Source organism: Saccopteryx leptura, chromosome 3 (assembly GCF_036850995.1).
Source record: "Saccopteryx leptura isolate mSacLep1 chromosome 3, mSacLep1_pri_phased_curated, whole genome shotgun sequence".
Taxonomy (NCBI): Eukaryota; Metazoa; Chordata; class Mammalia; order Chiroptera; family Emballonuridae; genus Saccopteryx; species Saccopteryx leptura.
In genome coordinates, this window is record NC_089505.1 from 291434865 (window position 1) to 291457019 (window position 22155).

Below are 22155 nucleotides of genomic sequence, written 5' to 3' on the forward strand. Positions count from 1 at the left end.
TTCTTCACTAGCATTAAGTATTTGCCACACCGTTGTCTCTCCTCCCTACCCTGCATCAAGGTCAAATATGATAAAACACTGGAGTATTATACATTGACAAGACAATAAGATGAGCTTTAAAATGTTTTCAAGGATGTAAAAGTGGCTTAAAGCAAGGCCTCTTTAACTTTAGAAATACTAGTTGCTCTGGGCTTTAACTTATTTTCCCCACAATGAGGAGAGAAAAATAACAATCACACTTTAAAATGTAGCTCCAAAATTTTGATGGCTGTGTCTTGGTTTTCAGACGAGCTGACTCTGAGTGGCGCACTGACCTGTATATATCATGCTTGACGCTGGCCCTTGATTTCTGCCCAGGTTCATAGTTCTCAGGTGGCATATATATAATGGTCCCTCCTTCTGGGGCAGATTTACTATTTCGCGATTGTGACAGAGACATCATGCGCCATTTTGATAAACCAAAGTCTGCGATCTGTGAGGGAAAAGAGTGAGCGATTGAATTTAAAGATTTTCTTTTAAATTCAAGAATTGACTGTCTTCTGGCAGGTTGGCTCAGCGGTAGGGCCAGGGGTCCCCAAACTTTTTACACAGGGGGCCAGTTCACTGTCCCTCAGACCGTTGGAGGGACGGACTATAAAAAAACCTATGAACAAATCCCTATGCACACTGCACATATCTTATTTTAAAGTAAAAAAACAAAACGGGAACAAATACAATATTTAAAATAAAGAACAAGTAAATTTAAATCAACAAACTGACCAGTATTTCAATGGGAACTATGCTCCTCTCACTGACCACCAATGAAAGAGGTGCCCCTTCCAGAAGTGCGGCGGGGGCCGGATAAATGGCCTCAGGGGGCCACATGCGGCCCGTGGGCCGTAGTTTGGGGACCCCTGGATAGGGCGTTGGCCCAGTGTGTGCAGGTCTCGGGTTCAATTCCTGGCCAGGGTACGTAGGAAAAACGCCTATCTGCTTCTCCACCCCTCCCCCTCTCCTTCCTCTCTGTCTCTCTCTTCCCCTCCTGCAGCCAAGGCTCCCTTGGAGCAAAGTTGGCCCGGGCGCTGAGGATGGCTCCATGGCCTCTGCCTCAGGTGCTAGAATGGCTCTGATTGCAGTGGAGCAACACCACAGATGGCCAGAGCTCCGCCCCCTGGTGGGCATTGCCGGGTGGATCCCAGTCAAGAGCATGTGGGAGTCTATCTGTCTGCGCCTCCTTTCTCACTTCGGAAAAATACCAAAAAAAAAAAAAAAGGACTGTCTGTTTTTATTCATTGTATTCAGATATGAGACTAGAGGAAATGTTATATATATAAATAAAATATAAATATTTTATTTCTACACATTCCACCAGTTTCTTAAGTTGGATTCCATAATGCTGAGCCCAAGTAACTCTAGAAGCAATTCATAGTGACTTTAAATGTTGCACAATATTACACATTTCAAAAGGAAGACTTGAAAATGAAAGAAGAGTATTTGTTTCTTATAATCTGAACGAATGGATACACAGGCCACTGCTTTTTATGACAAAGAACTTCAGAGCCCGTGCTTTACAAATTCACCTACACCTCACAGCACTGCTACACTGTGCATATCTCAGGTGACTGTCACTGGCATCATTACAACTCAGGTTTGTATGTTCTTATTTATAATGCTCTAAAAATAGCATCCTTAAATTTTGAAATAAGCAGAATCCCAATGTTGCTCATTACTACATGACTTAAGCCTACTCTTAAAAGAGTCATATCTTATGGCAACGGTATGGTTAGCATATAAAGCATGTTTATGTCCAGGATGATAAGTGCCTAAAGAATTTATCAGTGACAGACACTCATGCTTTTTTTTATTATATTGATTTTTAGAGAGAAAGAGTAAGGAAGGGAGGGAGAGGGGAGGGGGAAGGGAAGCATTCATTCGTTCCACTTAGTTGTGCATTCATTGGTTGCTTCCTTTGTGTGCCCTGACCGGGGAGCAAACCCACAACCGTGTCATTTCAGAACAACAGTCTGAGCTAACCGGCCAGGGCAAATACTCATGCTTTTGATGTGTCCTTTATAATTATATGTTGCTTGTAAATCTTGTGCCTATGTTATACAGTATCTTATAACTAAATATTTAGAAGGTACCTTTTTTTTTTTTTAAATTGAAGACAAAATATAAGAACAGAAACAATATTTAGTGGACAAAAGAGTATAGAAAAACTTTGAAGCTATTTAATTTAAATTACTTATACCTCCACACTGCAGAATTTCAGAGTCAACACAGTGGAAAACAAGCTCTATCCAGGACACTACTTCTGTTTCAGTTATTTAATGCTTATATTTTCACTGATTTTAAGAGAAGAAATCATGTCTAATGTGTAGGTGAATTTGAAATAAAAAAATATGGCCCCACTCTAAAAAGGGAGGTGTGGACTATACAAATCTTTCATGAATTATTATAACAAAAGGGTAAGTCTGAGGGAAAACAATTAGAAAAGACTAAGAGAGAGCATGGGACAGTATAGGAAGAGCTAAGCTGGACAGATTTAAAAGGCTCATATGACGAACATGGTTCTAGAGCCTAGACTATTTAGATTTATATTCTACTCTGAGGTTGTTTTTTTTTTAATCTTTTTTTTTACAGAGACAGAGAGTCAGAGAGAGGGATAGATAGGGACAGACAAGAATGGAGAGAGATGAGAAGCATCAATCATCAGTTTTTTCTTGCAGCACCTTAGTTGTTCATTGATTGCTTTCTCATATGTGCCTTGACCACGGGCCTTCAGTAGACTGAGTAACCCCTTGCTTGAGCCAGTGACCTTGGGTCCAAGCTGGTGAGTTTTTGCTCAAACCAGGTGAGCTGCGCTCAAGCTGGCGACCTCAGAGTCTCGAACCTGGGTCCTCTGCATACCAGTTTGACACTCTATCCACTGCGCCACCGCCTGATCAGGCTCTACTTTGAGTTTTAAAATTTCTCTGTGCCTCAGATTACCCATCTGTGAACTGGAACTAACAACAGTATCAGTAGTGTGGGTTGTACTGAGAAAATTAAGCGGACTGAATTAGTATTGCTGATGTTTTGGTTACAGGAATACATCTCTAAAAGTTGCTCTTACTCATATTGTGCCACCACACACAGAGCCAAGTTTCAGGCCCTGAATCACTCTGGGTGCTGTTAAGGCTCCAGGGAGCACACCTCCCACTCACTCCACTTGGGTTTGCAGCTTCTGTTCTGCCCACTACCCTCTAAAAGCAAATATAGTACTCCAGTCACACATCTACCTGGATAAGTTATTACCATGATGTTTGTGACAGACTGAAAGTTTATTTTTATGCCAGAGTGAAAAATGCTAAAAAAATTGGGGTGTGTTCCCATTTATACCTGAGCCCTAATTTGCAAGCTACTGGGCCTAGAAACCTTAGTCAGAATCCCCTCTGTGAGCTGATTTAGTTTGGCTTTCACATGGAACCACACTTCTCCCATCCTCTGTCACAGTCTCATATGTAAAAGACATGATTCCTTAAATCTGGGTTTTCAACAGAAGGAAAAAGTGAAGAATGTGATGGGACTAATACCAGCTCCATGATATTTTGAGGGTCTTGATAAATTCATCAGTCAGCAATGCAGACAGAATAGGAACTTTCCCTTTCAAAGCTAAAGGTTTTCTTTTTAATTAAAAAGACGACAGAAATTAGAGGAAATTATAATATGCTACTCATAAAAATAATCCTACCATCTTACTAGAATAGCTTTCATTTACAGGTACTGTCCATCTTGTAAAAGTATAAAGCACCACTAAGTGTTCTGGTTCCCACACAGGACTGAAAGAATAGCAGAGATATAAATACTATTTTCTTTTCAAAGAAGCCTATCACTGGTTCATTTGCATTTAAGATGCACTAATGGACAAGTGGGCCAACAGATAACCAGATTGAATGCTTGCTTTTTAAAGTAGAAAAGTCTCAATTGAGCTTAATTAGTAGTAAATATTTTTTATTTAGATACTATGTTTCTGGTTAACATTACAGTAAGAAATTGTACTTAGGCCCTGGCTGGTTGGCTCAGTGGTAAATCATCAGCTCTGCATTTGGATATGCTCTATTCGATTACCGGCCAGGGCACACAGGAGAAGCTGCCATCTGCTTCTCCACCCCTCCCCCTCTCGCTTCTTTCTCTCTCTCCCTCCCCTCCTCTTGTAACCATGGCTGGATTGGAGGAGTGAGGTGGCCTGGGTCCTAAGGATGCCTCAGTAGCCTCTGTCTCAGGCACTAAAATGGCTAGGTTGCTGAGCAAAGGAGCAGTGCCCCATAGGAGCATAGCATCATGCTGTAGGGGCTTGCTGGGTGGATCCTGATTGGGGTGCATGCAGAAGTCTGTCTCTGTCTCCCCTCCTCTCAATTAATAATAATAAAAAAAGGCCCTTCCAAGAATATACATAGATCAAATAATACTTTTTCATGAGTCATGATGAACTGACTTCTAAGGGACATTTATAAAGTAAGAAGTGAAGACACCCAGGGTACATAAAAAAGAATGTTTCTGATTTATAAGAAAGTATTAGAAAGGTCACAGTTCTCTGTAGTGCTACAATTAATTAAAAATTACAAAAAATACACAAAGCCAACTATTTTACATTCTATTTATATCAGAGAAACGCCAAGGGTACCCCACTGATCAACAAAGAAGAGAAAGGATGATCACCTGTTACTTTGCTTTTGTTTTCTCTGGACTAAGACTCAGAAAGTCAACTTCAAAAAGGCTGAAACATTTATGAAATGCAAATCTTAGGTTATTTTATATATACTTCAGGTTATTGAGAACTTACAGATACCTCCCAGGTACTATCAGTGTTCTTTGTGGGATAGCATCTGAGATAAGTGAATGACATTCTGATTTTTAAAAAGGAAAAATATTTTTGATTTTGCAAATCTTCATACTGGCAGGAGATTGCTCCTTAAGTCCTGGTTTAAAAATTTTAGAAATTTATAAAAGGGATACTTTGAGTAACTACTGAAAAATGGGTTAGACAGCAAGAATTCATGAAAAAAAATTATATTAGACCATTAGTCAATTTCAGACCTTGAGACAGGTCACAAGTGCTAGATACAATGCCTAGCACATCCCAGTTGCTCCACAAATATTCACTGAATAAAAGAATGACCAACTTCATTTCCTTTTTGACCGTATTAATAATGTCAAACAGTAAATGTAAAAACAGTTTGTATATTATAAAACATTTTAAGGCACTTTAATAACGTACTTGACTTAAGCTAACAGGCCTACCTAATACAGACAGAAGATCTGGAAGTCATTCATTTGCCCATTCCACAGATATTTTTTTGAATGTTTCTATGTGGCATGTGCTGAGCATATTAACACATATGGAAGTTAATAAATGTCTTCATGGAGCTTACATTCCAACTAGGGGGGAGGAGAGGGTCAATGTTAATAAGAAATGTATGGCAGATAGTGAAAAATATCATATTATAGAGGAGCATAAATTGATGGTAGAGAGGAATTGGGTGGGTGGTCTAGGGACAGAGGCTGAAGACAGAGAGGGAGTTAGCTAGCCATGAGGATGGCTGCGAATGTCAAGCAAGGACTTTCATAGTATTCTTATGGATAAAATGAGAGAATGTGGGCTATACAATAGTTCTTTCAGGAGTAATCCAAACAAACAATGATTATTCTTCAACATGCTGATTGGCACAGACCTGAGGGAGGTTCTTAGCACCAGGTAGTGCAGCTCTGATCTGAGTTCTGCATAGTTAACATTTAATCATGGCTCCAAGACACAAAACACTAGCTAACTAAATTTCAGGATGACACAAAGCTGGGAAAGAGAGTATAAGCTTTGGAATACAGAAATAACATTCAAAAAGGCCTTAAAGGGTAAAGTGATCACTCAAGTCTAACAAGATAGAACTGATTTCCAGAAAATAATCTGTAAAGTACATGATAAAATGTGGCTTAGGCAACAACACATGAAAGAAAAAAGCATCTTTCAGGGCTTTTTGTTGACATAAGCCCAATTTGAGTGTTGTGCTATGGCCGCTCCCCAAAAGCTAATGATTATTAAGGAACCATTAAGTACATATTTAGGATGAGGGTAAATGATGTATTCATTTACTTCTACAAGGTCAGAAAACATCACAAGTTTCTGAGGATCGAAATTTAAGAGATTGAAAGATTCATCTAGATAGCACGTCGGATTAAAACCCATGTCTTAAGGAAACTGGTTGAAGGAACTAGGACTGTCTGGCAAGGAGAAGGCCATAACACAAGTGTATGAGGGGCAGGGGCTGTAGCTGTCCTCAAATCTTGGAAGGGCTTGTTGTGTGAAAGCAGAGTTGGACGGTCTCAGTTTATCACACAGAGTAGATCTGGGGTCAGTGGGCAGAAGGAACAGGGAAGGTGTTTTGGTTGATCACAGAAGAAAATGTCACGGTTATGCAAGTATGGGTATTGAAACTCCCCTGTCATAAGGTAACGGCCTTGGGTGCCCAGGGGGCAGTTGTAGTGAGGACCCAGGGGACAGGCTGACCGCTGAGGAACTTGTACCTGTAGGGTGCCATAACTTATGTCCCAGACTAATCACTCTTGAGCAATGCTGCGGCAGCAGCTGGCTTCCCCCTTTTCTTTCCTCTTCATTCTGGTTTAGGAAGAGGAAGTGCCTTCAATAAAGGTTTATTTTTTCACTTAATTTTTCTCACAGTTTTTATATTTTTCTATTGTTCCAACTTCCTCATTACTTATTTCTTTGAACATTTTTTGATATTTACAAATAATCTTCAGTTATGCATATTATTGTAAGAAATGTAGCAAAATAATATATAAGTAAAGTGAGTTACATTTAGTATTACTTACTCAGCAACTACTTTTTATTTGCTGTCATCATTTAGATGTAGGGTAACTGAAATCACTATTATATCTCTTGCCTTTAGATACCCAAGTCTTTTACATTGTACAAAAATTAATTTAAAATAAAAATAATTCAAAAGCATGAAATTATAGAACTTTTAGAAGATAACATAGAAGAAAAACTTCAATACCTATGGCTTAATGAAGTATGTTTAGACATGATAGCAAAAGCATCACAAAAGGGATAAATACTAAGTTGGACTTCATCAAAATTAAGTTTTGCTTTAAGAAAGACCCTGTTCAAAGTATGAAAATAACAAACCATGGACCAGGAGAGAATATTTGCAAACTACATATCTGATGAAGGATTCATATCAAGAAAACTCTCAAAACCCCCCTCCCAAAATCCAATCAGAAAATGGCTTTAGACATGAAGAGATATTTTACTGAAAATGACAGATGACACGTAAACACATGAGAAGATGTCCATCACTGGCCATTAGAATGATGCAGATTAAGACCAAGATGAGATTCTACTAGATACTCATTAGAACAGCCAAAATAAAAACTGCGCAACACCAAATGCTGGTGAGGATGTGGAAAAGCTGTGTCTATCACACATTGCTGGTGCAATATAAAATGGTTCAGCCACTGTGGAAAATAGCTGGATAGTTTCTCTTTCTTTCTTTATTTTTTTTGTAGTTTTTCTGAAGTGAGAAGCTGGGAGGCAGACAGACTTCCACATGCACCCAACTGAGATCCACCCGGCATGCCCACTAGGGGGCGATGCTCTGCCCATCTGGGGTGTTGATCTGTTTCAACTGGAGCCATTCTAGCACCTGAGGTGGAGTCCATGGAGCCATCCTCAGCGCCCGGGCCAACTTTGCTCCAATGGAGCCTTGGCTGCAGGAGGGGACGAGAGAGAGAGAGAAAGGAGAGGGGGAGAGGTGGTGAAGCAGATGGGCGCTTCTCTGACGTGCTCTGGCTGGGAATCAAACCCGGGACATCCACATGCCAGGCCAACCCTCTAATACTGAGCCAACTGGCCAGGGCCTGGATAGTTTTTTTAAAAAACTAAACATACCCTTACCATGTGACCTCTGGGAATTTATCCCAGAGGAATGAAAACTGATGTTCATTCAAAAAGTTGCACAGGATTGTTGTCTGACCAAGTGATGGTGCAGTGGATAGAGCATAGGCCTGGGACACTGAAGACCCAGGTTCGAAACCCCAAGATCACCAACTTGAGCGTGGGATCATAGAAATGACTTCATCGTCGCAAGCTTGAGCCCAACGGTCGCTGGCTTGAGCAAAGGATCATACTCTGCTGTAGTCCCCCAGTCAAGGCACATATGAAAAAGCAATCAAGGAACAACTAAGGTGCTGCAACTACCTATATGAGTTGATACTTCTCATCTCTCTCCATTCCTGTCTGTCCCTCTCTTGCTCTTCTAAAAAGAATGTTGTTCACAGTTGTTCAAGGGAGCTTTATATAAATATAAATATAAATATAAATATAAATATAAATATAAATATAAGTATATACTTATTTATATGGAAATATAAAGCTTTATATAAATATAGCTTTATATTTCCAGCCAAAGGCTGGAAAGAACCAGTGTCTCTCAGTAGGTGAATGGTTAAACAAGTGGGGGATACCCATACTATGAGCACTATCAGCAATAAACAAGAACAATTATCGATGCAGCAACAAATGGGATGGACCTCAAAAGCATTATGCTAAGTAAAGGCCGATCGTAAAATATCACATACTATATGATTCTACTGCTAAAGCATTCTTAAAATGACAAAATTATACAGAAAACAGATTAGTTGTTTCCAGGGGCCCGGATGGTGGGGGTAGGAAGAGGGTGAGAGTGAAGGAGCAGCAGGAGGGCTCTCTGTGGTGTGCGGATGTTTATACAGATTTACACAGGTGATAAAGTGACACAGATCTACATATGTGCCTCATACCATTGTCAAATTCTTGGTGTTGAAATTGTACTATCATTATCTATGATGTAACCATTGGTGGAAACTAGGTGAAGGATACACGCGATCTCTTTGTATTACCTTTTGAAACTTCCAGTGGATCTATAATTCCAAAATAAAAAGTGAAAAAAGGTGTACACCACAATTTCAATTATGAATATAATGATTTTATATTTTGTACTATAATTCTGTCTGTCTCTGTGGTCTAGGAATAGCAAAGCTATTGTAATAGTAAGAAGAGACACTGAAGTTAAGAATTAAGGACTATGGAAAAGGGAGAGACAGTCAATTGGCTAGGAGAGAAAATAACTAAAATCCTCTGTTAAATTTATTTATTGATTATTTTTTTATAGAGAGAGTAAGGGACAGAGAGAAAGACAGAGACAGAAACATCAATGTGTTCCTGTATGTATCCTGACGGGGGATGGAACTCACCACCTTTGTATTTTGGGATGATGCCCTAACCAATTGGGCATCCGGCTGAGGCACTAATGTCTTTTTAAAGCTATTAATCACAAGGATACACATAAACTTAAAAAAAAAAAAAAGAATTACCTTAACATGAAATTCATTATCCAATAAGATATTTTGAGTCTTCAAGTCATGATGAAGTAGAGGAGGATTCATATTGTGCAGATAATTTACACCCAGTGCAATTTCATGCAGGATACGGAATCTCAATGGCCAAGCTATGTCAGGATATTCTGTTTTCTTCATATATGCAAGAAAGAAACAAAACCAAAATCAGTGGCTAAATTTCATTACATTCCCACTTAGAAAATTAAATATTTCATGAGGAAATACAATATAAACTAAGATAAAAATATATGCTTATTTTTATTACATAGTATCAATTTGACATTAACATCCTTGTATCTTATTTCCCTCACAATTTAGAGATAATAACTTTATAGTATTGATACTCCCTTTTAGTTTATATTGGTAATGTAACTACATGGTTTTGGGTCTTTTTTCAGCTGACACAGTTTCAATTAGGTTTTAATCTGTACAATAAATACCTACACACATATATCTATACCCACACCCATCTCCCCTTTCTATGCGCGCGCGCGCAGGCACACACACACACACACACACACACACACACACAATGTGTTCCCATTCATTCAAATTAACATTTTAATTTTCCTAATATAAACCATAATTTATTACTATAATCATCACATCAATTACAGAGGTGACCATATTATATTTATTGACTAAGCAGTAATGTCCCATACTTTTAATCATTTACTTTATTTGCATTCCAACTTGAGAAATTAGCCTTAAGTTTTATTTTTATGAAGGAGACAAACATCATCTTCATTTATAAGGCACATAACACAGACACAGTTAAAACAATGTTTTATATGTCTTGATATGTATGAGTGATATCCATCTGAACTTTCATAAATGTTTTCGGAACATAAAATCTAATGCAGCATCTCAGGAGAATGAGTGTACTCAGAAAAATTAGATATTTTGGTAAGATCCTCCAGTGAATTACCAGGTATCATGACACTGGGCACATTTTTCTGAATGCTAAGAAAAAGTATGCTTCTGCTGAAAGCCCACCTGTTGAGAATTTTTTCTGCAAATAGATCAGTTTACAGTTCAGTGATCAACCTGGCAGGGAGGTGGGTCAAAGTACTTTGTGTTTACATTGTATTTTGATTGATTTCACAGTCTTTTGTGAGGGTGGAGGAGGGTGCATCAAGATAAATCCCACCCTAATATTGCAATATAGGACACCAAAAACACAAATATATACTAACAACCACTGTTACACACAAAGCCCCATCCACTTGACTAACTGAATCTTTAAATCTGTAAATAGGTAAGTTTTCTGAAAATTACGTAGTTTAAAGGAGGAAGAAGTCCTCTCTGCAGTATATTGTTAAATCAGGGCTCTGGTCATGATTCCTTCCAGGAGGTAGTAGTCCACCTGCCGGAAGTGCTAGAATTCCTAGTGGGCTCCAAATTTAGGTGTCAGAATATCTACTTGAGTGCTGGGGTGTGGGAAGAAAACATTAGAATTTCTACTTATTTTCGAAAAAAAAAAAATTGTGCTTAATACACTGCTCACAAAAATTAGGGGATATTTTATCGCTTCATATTCATTTTGAAATATCTCCTAATTTTTGTGAGCAGTATATTTCCATTTTGATTACTGTGATGGCTACACAGATGTATACACTGACAGCAGCTACTTGACCCCATCCTTTTTCAGATGGTCACATAAACAAAACGTGATGTATCCTGAAATAAAGAGAAAGTCACTCCATCAGCAACTGACAGTGGCACCCACTCTCTCCTTTCACTTACAGAACTTAGATTTATTGAGAGCAATTGCAGTTTGGAGATAATAATAGTGGCTCAAACAAACAACAGTAGATGAATACACATACTTTGAGACTGAGAATCCCCAAATTTGTTTGCAATCAAGGCCAAAGTAACTGGTACCTTAAGAAAAAAAGTAAATGGCTCATGCCATTGTCCTTTATGGAAAAGCTAATATTTTTGGTACTCAAGAGATAGACTTACTTGGCCTAGTAATTCAGAACTTAATGAACTGGTATTATCAGCATTTAGTTTGGGCTCTAAATTGTCTTTAACATAAACTAAAATATGGCCTAACTAACAGTGAATGATACAGTCTGCAGAGTTAATCTTTTCTCTCTCCTATACCTACCTGTGTGTGTGTGTGTACATGTGGATATTGGAATTCAGTGTAAAACTCAGGAATGGTAACCTAAGCAAAATAATCTAGGTCCCTTAGAATACAAGGCCTGACTCCATATTATTTTTAACAACACAAAAGAGAAGCCATATGGTGAAACTTTACCACTGCAATTGTTTTCATTGTTGTTATTTTAATTCATCTGTACATCCCCAAATAACTTGGTCATATGTACTAAAAACAAAACATGATATAGCTTAACAGAATTATAGCCATTGAAAATGTACACTACTTACCCTCTGTAGGAGTTCATTTAATGATCCATTTGGCATGTATTCAGTAACTATTCCCAAAAATTCAGGTTCATTGCAAATTCCCAAAATTGGAAGAATGTAACTAAATCTAGCTTTGTGTAAAATTTCAGCTTCTCTTAAGACATCATTTCTTTCACTAAAGAAAAAAATGCATAATTATTTTAAAGTAATTAAAAATACACAATTATCATGCCCATGATATTGTTAGTCCGAACTTTTTTTCAGTAATTAGCTTTTGATTTCTTGTAAAATATGCAACTTCTCTGTCCTTTAGTTTTACTATATTTAAAGTAGGGAAAACACCTACTCCAAATATATTGCAGGCTTCTGCAGAGACCAAAATAACTTCTATAAGCCACTGACAGAAGTTACAACTAGGATATCATTATGGAACTTTTCTAGGAAAGGGAAAGAACACAATAAGTAAGTTTATAAAGTCTCTATTAGAATGATTGATATGTGCACTCATTAAACTATTCAGTTTATGTTGTATTAAAGTGATCAGATTTGATTAAAATGTATTAAATTTTATGATTGTATACTATGTAAAATTTCCCAAATATCCTGAATATTAAAACATCTAAATGTTGTAGATTTAAATGACTAGGTGATAGCTGCATGAGGATCAATAATGCTTAGAAATTATGCTCTGGAATCCAGGAAATGAACATCTGAGAACAGGTGAGTACTTCTAACAGATGCCGGGGGCAACTCTGGGTCCCAGGTCCATTTACTCATTCATACATAAAACAAAATAAATATTGAACTTTTATTAAGAATAAATTGTGCTCAGCATTATGGGGAATATAAAGATGAAAAAACACAGTCTGTTCTCTCAAGCTGCCCAGAAAGCTTTTAAGAAAAATATTAACTGTGGTTTTGATTTGTACTTTCCTGATCATAAGAGATATTGTGTACTTTTTCAAATACCTTTTAGCCATTTGTATGTCTTCTTTAGGTGTGTTTATTATCTTGATTTGGTAATTATTCCATAATGTATGTGTATAAAATAATCATGTAGTACGTTTTAAATGCCAGTCATATATGCAGTCCATAAAACCATATAGGACAGTGATCCCATAAAATTACAATGGAGCTGAAAAATCGCTCTGGCTCAGTGACACTGTAGTCATCATGAGGTCTTAACCTTGTGTTTTTTTATACACAAAGTTATAATGTTTTATACACAGGCTGTACACTTGTAGCCCAGGAGCAACAGGCTCTGCAGTATAGCCCAGGTGTGCAGTAGACTATACCACCTAGGTCTTTGTCAGTGCCTTTATGATGTTCACACAACAACAAAGTTACCTAATTATGCATTTCTTAGAATGTATCCCTGTAATTAAATGGCATATGACTACATACAATTATATTTGTTTATTATTCATTAATAAAGTTAAAAAAATAAGGAAAGCAAATAAAAGAGAAAAATAAATACTTAAAACATAAGATAGAATATGATTAGTGCCACCAAAAAAAAGTAACTAAATGAATAAACAGAAAACTGTGGGAACCCAGAGAAAAGGGTAAACTTTGGGCTCAGGGAGTTACCAGTCTTCAGAGAGGTGGGATTTCAACTACACTTTAAGTATGGATAGAATCTCAACCTTTAGAGAAAGGAGATCCAACATGGATGTGGGCTCTAAGATGGGAGGGAACTTGCTTATTTCTCATCTGTCTATCCCCAGGACCTGGAAGTACCTGGCACATAGATGTTTAACAGATACACACCAAATGTATTCAAGGAAGTTAAAGTGAGGGTTATGCTTATAAAATGGCAAACTGTCTATATGACTCAGGATATGTTCCAGTATGTAAAAGGAGTGGAGGTGACCAGGGCAGGCTAGGGCTATGTCTCAGAGCCTTAATGCTAGATGAGGACGTTTGTACTTTATTTGGTGGTCTCTGAGTTGCGGCTGCAGATTTTTAAGCAGAGAAATGACATGAGCAGAATAAACTTTAGGGCCCTGGCCGGTTGGCTCAGTGGTCGAGTGTTGGCCCGGCGTGCAGGAGTCCTGGGTTTGATTCCCAGCCAGGGCACACAGGAGAAGCGCTCATCTGCTTCTCCACCCCTCCCCCTTTCCTTCCTCTCTGTCTCTCTCTTCCCCTCCTGCAACCAGGCGCTGAGGATGGCTCCATGGCCTCTGCCTCGGGCGCTAGAATGGCTCTGGTTGCAACAGAGCAACACCCCAGATGGGCAGAGCATCGCCCCCTGGTGGGCATGCCGGGTGGATCCTGGTTGGGTGCATACGGGAGTCTGTCTGACTGCCTCCCCATTTCCAACTTCAGAAAAATACAAAAAAAAAAATAAATAAATAAACTTTAGGATTCACTTGGCAGCAGGAAGTAGGGCCAGCAGAAAGAGGAAGAGTTTGAATGTCAGGTGTTAGATATCATACCAGTTAAGACGTGATGCAGTGAAAGCCTGAAACTATGAAGGTAGCATTAGGAATGGAAAAAACAAAACAAAAATCAGCTGACTAGAATGCCCAGGCTATGATGATAGACTGACTATGGGAATTTAACCAAGAAAGAAAAGAAAGTGGATTGAAGATGTCATCAGTTTTCACCCCAGATGAATGAGTATTGGTAGCAACAATAACAGAAAGAGAATCATCTTTCAGAGAAGCCTGTTAGGTTAAGTGATGGTGATTAGTTGGCTCTTAAACCACCCAAGCTCTGGATGAATGGTTGTTACAATAAGAAAATCCAAACATTCCAGACCAGACTATGAGGCCTGCTTTGAAAGTAAAGCAAAAAAAAATCTTAGCCATTTATGTTTTGAATAATGATCATATATATATATATATATATATATATATATATATATATATTCATGTTTAAAATGGAAGACTTACAAGAAGGAATACTGTTCTTCAGCCACTGAAAACTCCAACTGTGAAGCAACCAATTGTATCAGTTTGTGAGACCTATTTTAATTAAACTTATATTCTCTAAGTTGAAACAGTTCTGTATTTTGCATCAAGAGATATAAGTCAATAAGACAGTTACTGGGCAGCTGGCAGGGAGACAGGAATGGATCCAAAGATTCCTGGATACTCTTGAGAAAGAAGTAGACAGATGGAGCATGCTGTGGAAATCTCTGTGATACTTTTTCCTCTTCCCAGGAAGGGTATGAGGCATTCTTCCTTCTATTTTGATCCATTATGTGTTAGCCACTTTATATGAACTATCATCCTATGATCAACTCCTAAAGTTGGCTTCATTATCATCACATTACACATGGAAGGCACTGAGGTTCCAGTCAATTCATGGTTTTCTAATGGTCACACCAGTAAGTTGGAGTCAAACTTGAATTGCAGTACTGGGACTCTAAACCCTGTGTTCTCTCCATTCCAGGGCATGATCAGAGAAGAAAGTTCTTGAAGTCGGATTTTGGGAAGATTGAGTGGGAGGGAAAAAGCCAAAATAGTTTAGGAATACGTTTTTATATTTTTATTTTTGTTGAGAGAGAGAGAGAGAGAAACAGGAAGGAAGAGAGATGAGAAACATCCATTCGTAGTTGCAGGACTTTAGTTCTTCTTTGATTGCTTCTCACATGTGTCTGGGGTGGGGGAAGGCTCCAGCTAAGCCAGGTGATCCTTTGCTTAGGTCAGCGACCTTGGATCATGTCGATGATTCCACACTCAAGCTGGCAACTCCACACTCAAGCCAGTTATGAGCCCCTGCTCAAGCTGCGGACCTCTGCATCCCAGGTTGACGCTCTATCCATTGAGCCACTACCCTTCAGGGCTTTTTTATATTTTTTAAAATGTAAAATACAGTTTCTGTACATATCACCAAAATTACCAGTCAAAAAAGGTCCTGGTATATACAGGGTGTTTGAAGAATGAATCAGTCCCATCTAAGTATAAAGAGTTGGGAGACTGCGGGCAAGGTCCACTCAGAGGCAGAAATCAGGTTATGGAGAAAGACTGACCAAACCCTAAAATAAGAACAGGAACCGCGAGGTAAACTTATTTTTCTATAAGCTGATCCCAAAGAACAATGCAAACATTATCCACACCAGAGCCCAAGAAGTCCATGCATATATGATTCCCACTTCATACGTGAGGAGACAGCCTGCGAGCCGACCTCACAACCCCGCAGGCTCAGACTAGGCCAATACTACTGTTGCTATTCATACCCTTGGAACCAAGTGGGAGAAAAGCAGGCAATGCGGTGAAGCCTGGTTTTCCGATTTCTCCGATAACAGAATTTCCTACCCAATTTAGTGGAGAATTTTAGATTATGAAAAATGGTTAACGAATAAGGAGAGGGAACTCCCTCTTTGTTTTTTGTACCCACATGGCACAAAACTTGAATTAAATCTACATTGGGAGGTTCGATTTGCTTTCGAACAGGTGTACTTACGCCACCCTCCACCGTCAGCACCCGCGCAGGGGCCCGCCTGACGGTCCACACCCCGCCGCACGTGCGGCACTGGAGCCCCGGCCCAGGGTAAACAGGCCACACCCTGTGGGTGACGCGCGGGTTAGGGTGTACGCGACGTGGGAACCGGCGTAGGGGCTTTAGGTTCCTGCGCTCGGCCGCGCAGGCCGGTACCGGGCGGCCACAGACGCACGCGCGGAGGCTGAGGAACAGACGGCGTCCCCGAGAGCGACGCGGGCCGGCGGTGCGAGAGTCGCAGAGCCCCTGGAAACAGAAACCAGGCCCGCGCTTCCCAGACCTGTGTGCACCGCCCGCTCGCGCAGGATGTGCCGGCGTGCCAAATTCCTAAGTTGGCGCCGCCGAAACGACAGGATGTCCTCCGGGGCAGGCTGCCCTGGGAGCAGCCCAGCCTGTCCAGCCCCACTGACCGCGCGACCAGCCACAGCGGAGCACAGCGGGCCCCGCCCGGTGTCCCAGTCCCCGTGTGGCCCGCGGCCCCGCTGCGCGCGCTCCCCGCCGCCGTCGTTGTCGCGGCCGGAGCGCGAGGCTGAGACCCGGGAAAGCGCCGGTCGCGAGACGGAGTGTGGGGACGGGACGGCGGGGCGCCTACCTGTCCAGCAGCGGGGTGTGGATATGCAGGTGCTTCACCGCCACCTGCACGCGCCAGTCGGCGTGGCGCGCGGAGGACACGGTGCCGGACGCGCCGCGGCTGAGGAAGCGCAGATCGGCGAGCTTTTGCGAGGGCACAGCGGGCAGCGCGCTGCAGATGGGCTCCGTGCTCATGGTTCGGGCGCGGGCTCTGGGCCGCGCTGCCGCTCCGTGGTGTCCGCTTCCAGCTCCCGCCCCTGCTGTCGGCGGCGCTAGGTGTCCTGGTCGCCCAGGCCCGCGCGGGGCGCGGGCCGTCGCCTTCCCGGAGCTGAGCGGACAGTAGTCTGGAGACCCGCTGCAGTGAGGCAGCGTCGGTGAGACACGTCCTCCCCTCTGGCGCCCCGCCCCCTCTGGTCCCGCCCACACCGCCATGCCCCTCCTCCAGCCCTGCCCGGTTCCTCCGCTTGCCGCGCCCACCCTCTAGTCTGCCCTCTCGCTCCGCCCCCTGCCATCCGGTTCCTCCTCTAACCCCGCCCACTACACTGGCTCCTCCTCCCACCCGCCCACACCCGCCGGCTCTTCTCGCCCCGCCCACACTCGCCCGCTCTCACCTGCTCGCTTTCCCCCAGCGGCTGAGCCGGCGACCGCTGTGCGCGGTGCGGAAGCAAGGGTCCGGTAGTCCGGGTTTGGGGACGCAGTGTCAGCCGCCCGCCGGTGCGTCAGCCCGCTCGACCCCGGGCGGAGTCCCCTCAGCTCCACTTCCTGAGGAGGACGGGAGGGCGGCTCCCGCACTGACGCGGCCGCACACCTGAGGAAGCGCCGCGAGCCCAGGTAAGGCCGCGGGCGCCGGGTCTGCGGGGTCGAGTGGGGCGACCGCGCTTCAGACGCATGCTCCAGAGTCCACGACCTGCGGACCTGACAGATGGCCACCGCACCTCAGCGACAGACAGCAGGGCGACCGCAGCGCCCCGGTGCGTCCGTGTGACGGCGGTGCGAGCGTTGCGGCGGCGCCCTCACAGCTGTCGCTCTCGGGGACACGCTCCCTTCGCGCGGGCCACATTCTGCTCCGTCGTTCGTGAGCGCCGGGCGCCCGCAGCTCCAGGCTCGGTTCCTCGGCCCCTCACGCCTTCGTGCGTGTGTTCAGTTCGCCATTCACGCTTCACTCCTTCCGTCACGCATTCATTCCCTCAGTCACAAATCCAGCCCCTCGGTTCGCTCGTTCACTCATTCGCTCATTCATTCATTCTCTCACTCCACCAGGTAACAAAATAGGACCTCCAGGAAAGAAGAGCAGAAAGCAAGAGGGGAGGAAATGACCCTAAGATAATTCAACTGCTTTGCCTGGCCTGAGCCACAGGGGTCTGTCTCCACACTGAGAGGACCCAAGTGAAGCCCATCGTTAGGAGCCTCCGGACGCTGAAAATAGCGGGTTCTATGAGTTTTCAGAGGGGAGTTAGAATGCCAGTGGATTTCTCCGCGATTACACTTTTATGCTAAAGCACAATGGAGTGAAATGTCTTTAAAAAGTTCTGAAGGACATCATCTGTAACCGAGAATTCTGTAGTCAAACTCCCCATCAAGCACAAGAGCAGAACAAAAACATTTTCACATACACAAGGATACAAATATTTACTTTCCATCCACCCACCTTTTTAAAAAGGATGTATTTATGTACTCCGACAAATATGGCAGTAAGTCAAGAAAGAGAGAGACATGGGAACCAGAAAACAGGAGCAGGACAGTGTGTGGGGGAACCCCAGGATGGATCTGTCTTCAACTTACCTGCCATAACTTCTTTTTTTTTTTTTTTTTTTGTATTTTTCTGAAGCTGGAACCGGGGAGAGACAGTCAGACAGACTCCCGCATGCGCCCGACCGGGATCCACCCGGCACGCCCACCAGGGGGCGATGCTCTGCCCCTCCGGGCGTCACTCTGCCGCGACCAGAGCCACTCTAGCGCCTGGGGCAGAGGCCAAGGAGCCATCCCCAGCGCCCGGGCCATCTCCAATGGAGCCTTGGCTGCGGGAGGGGAAGAGAGAGACAGAGAGGAAGGAGAGGGGGAGGGGTGGAGAAGCAAATGGGCGCTTCTCCTATGTGCCCTGGCTGGGAATCGAACCCCGGGACCCGCACGCCAGGCCGACGCTCTACTGCTGAGCCAACCAGCCAGGGCCAATATATTGCTTCCAGAGATGTCTAAGACTCTGCTGCCTATGTTTTCTTTTTTTATTTTATTTTATTTATTCATTTTAGAGAGGAGAGAGAGAAGGGGGGAGGAGCTGGAAGCATCAACTCCCTTATGTGCCTTGACCAGGCAAGCCCAGGGTTTCAAACCGGCAACCTCAGCATTTCCACATCAACGCTTTATCCACTGTGCCACCACAGGTCAGGCAGCCTGCCATAACTTCAAACCTTAACTTTTTATATTAGTTTTCACCATTATACAGTTTTAAAAAAATATGTTGTTAGTCATATATAGTTTTATTAATTCCCATTATTAATTGGCTGAAGACAAAATGCTTAAAGAATACTTATGCTGAACTGCATCAACTAAATGAGAAACAATAAAATGATAATAATTATGCAAGTTGGGATAAAATTGATTCACCTGTTGAAAATACTGTAAATTATTAAGAATTTGTTTTCCCATGTGCTATTTTAGGAAATAGAAGCTTGAAATCTTAGCTCTTCAATTAGAAACAAGACAGAAAAATTGAAAAATTAAACCATTTAAAGTGTATACAGGTCCAAGAATTTAAAACATCTCATATTCTAATTATTTTTAGTCTAAAAGCATCTAGTAAGTTTTAAAAACAAATGCCATAGAAGTCTCTATAATTACATATAATGAATGTTCTGCATGGGAAAACTAATATTTGAGGTATATTTGGTACCTTTTCCCCCTAAAAACAATCTCAGAAATACACATACCTGATATATTTGATGATGTGGAGTCTATTGTTATGAAAAGTCAGAGAAATACACATTTTTGCAGTAATAAGCACAGTAATGTTTTTTATTTAGTCATTTCAATTATGTTCAGTCCTGAGATTAAACATTATGTCACTTTAAAATTGATTGATAAAATGATGCTTTTTCTGATTATCAAACTAAACAAATTCTTCTTTGTCAATTAGAAAAGTAAATATTTTTACACTAGAATTATTAGTAAAGATAATATTAAAATCAACCTTTTTTTTTTTTTTTTTGTATTTTTCTGAAGCTGGAAATGGGGAGAGACAGTCAGACAGACTCCCGCATGCGCCCGACCGGGATCCACCCGGCACGCCCACCAGGGGCGAAGCTCTGCCCACCAGGGGGCGATGCCCTGCCCCTCCGGGGTGTTGCTCTGCCGCAACCAGAGCCACTCTAGCGCCTGGGGCAGAGGCCAAGGAGCCATCCCCAGCGCCGGGGCCATCTTTGCTCCAATGGAGCCTTGGCTGCGGGAGGGGAAGAAAGAGACAGAGAGGAAGGAGGGGGTGGGGGTGGAGAAGCAAATGGGTGCTTCTCCTATGTACCCTGGCCGGGAATCGAACCCGGGTCCCCCGCACGCCAGGCCGACGCTCTACCGCTGAGCCAACCGGCCAGGGCCAAAATCAACCTTTTAATATTAAAAAATAATATTTTATATATATTAAAATTAAGATACAGAACACTTCTCAAACATTTTTTGATCTAAAGTTACCTCTTTATCCTTCAGCATTTAGAAACTGGAATTATTATTTTTTTTATTCCCAAGAAGTTTAAATTAACATATCTTTCTGTGAAAAGTGTGAAAAGTAAGACAAAAGGTGGAGACACTTGGCACACTCTTCAACCTAATTCCAGACACCTAACAAAGGGTCTCGGCACCTCACTGAGCACATTCTGGCAATAGGGGATTTACTGCATTTTGAGTAGGCAGTTTTCATTGGTTAAAGATTTCTATTGTTAAAATTCTTTAAGTTTTAGGGAGTCCTTTTGTTCTTAATATTACCTGCTAATGTTACATTGAATCAGTCTAATTATTTTACATAGACAATTTAAGCTTTGTTGTTCATTCAACAAATAAGAGGGTACCACTATAAGGTTTTATCAGGGATTTGAAAGATGAATATTTTGAAGACAGATGTGTCATCTTTAGTCTTTGGTATCTTCATTTACTTTCACTTGATTTTCAGACTCAGGACTCCTCCTGTAAATCCACTTCTTCAGTATTACCCTACATCCAAACAGATTAGAAAATTCCGTGTGAGATTGGATAGGCGAGAAGGAGACTGGTTGTACCTACCTCTGATCTGAATTTATTAGTGCCCTGGAGGACAGTATTCATTTTCAAAACAGTCTTGTTAAACTACTAATTTTGGTTGAGCCTGTATGGTCAACTAAAAGTAGAGATTTTTCCTTAACTTGTTTCTTTTGTTTGTTTTTAATATAAGCTCCTTTTAAACCAGGTTATCTTACCTATACTTGTGCAATTCTTTTAGACCCAGATTTATGTGTTGAATTATGTACTCCCAAAAGGTGTTGAAGTCCTAACCCACAGTACCTATGAATGTGATCGTATTTGGAAACAGGGTCTTTGCAACTGATCAAGTTAAGATGAAGTCATTAGGATGGGCCCAATCCAATATGACTGGTATCCTTGTAAAAGGGTGGGAGAAATTTGGACACAGAGACAGAAACGCATGAAGGGAAGATATTGTGAAGACAGGGAGAAAGCCATCTACAAGCTAAGAAATGTCTGAGGTCACCAAACCTAGGATAGAGGAATGGAACAGGTCCTCTCTCAACATCCTTGTGGAGAACCAACTCAGTTAACATTTGATTTTGAACTTCTAGCCTTCAGAAATGGGGGACGATATATTTCTGTGGTTTGAGCTACCAAGTTTGTGTTTCTTTGTTATGGCAGCCCCAGGAATCTAAAACACCCAAGGTACAATTTTTTAAAAATTTTATTTGGAGATAATAAAACAGTAATTTGTAAAGATAATACAGAGAGATCTGACATATCTTTCAGCCAGTTTCCTGAATGGTGACATCTTACATAATTATAGGACAATATCAAAAGCAGAAGTTTCACATCTATCCAATGTGTTACATTGCTCTATGTTATTTTGTCACAATCAGATTCTTGAACCTCAGTCAAGATACAGAACTAGTCTGTCATCACAGATATCTCCCTCATTCCACTTCTTATCAGTCATACCCACCTCCCACCTCTCACTACCCCTGACCCTGGTAACCACTAATTTGTTTTCCATTTCTATGATTTTGTCATTTCAAGAATGTTTCATTAGTGAAAGTGTGTGAATCTTTGAGGTTGGCTTTGTTCACTCAGCACAACACCCTTGATATCCACCCAAATTGTTTC

General features: G+C 41.7%; 1 protein-coding gene and 1 long non-coding RNA gene across 3 annotated transcripts in view; one reads left to right on the top strand and one right to left on the bottom strand.

The window, feature by feature from the left end:
* The window catches only part of RIPK2 (receptor interacting serine/threonine kinase 2), a 32183-nt gene extending 15019 nt beyond the window's left edge, over positions 1-17164 (bottom strand). Inside the window, exons 1-4 of one of the 2 annotated variants that reach the window (XM_066378773.1) lie at positions 16829-17164; positions 11809-11962; positions 9388-9543; positions 315-472 (exon numbers count right to left, since the gene is read on the bottom strand). In XM_066378773.1, the coding sequence (XP_066234870.1) occupies positions 315-472; positions 9388-9543; positions 11809-11962; positions 16829-17001 (641 nt within the window). In that variant the 5' untranslated portion in view covers positions 17002-17164. The remainder of the gene's footprint in view (positions 1-314; positions 473-9387; positions 9544-11808; positions 11963-16828) is intronic. The other variant, XM_066378774.1, reaches the window with a different exon arrangement.
* Positions 17100-18836, top strand: LOC136401094 (uncharacterized). The gene is made up of 3 exons (XR_010750464.1): positions 17100-17189; positions 17436-17637; positions 18067-18836. It is a non-coding gene; the product is annotated as an uncharacterized lncRNA (long non-coding RNA).
* The last annotated feature ends 3319 nt before the right edge of the window (positions 18837-22155 follow it).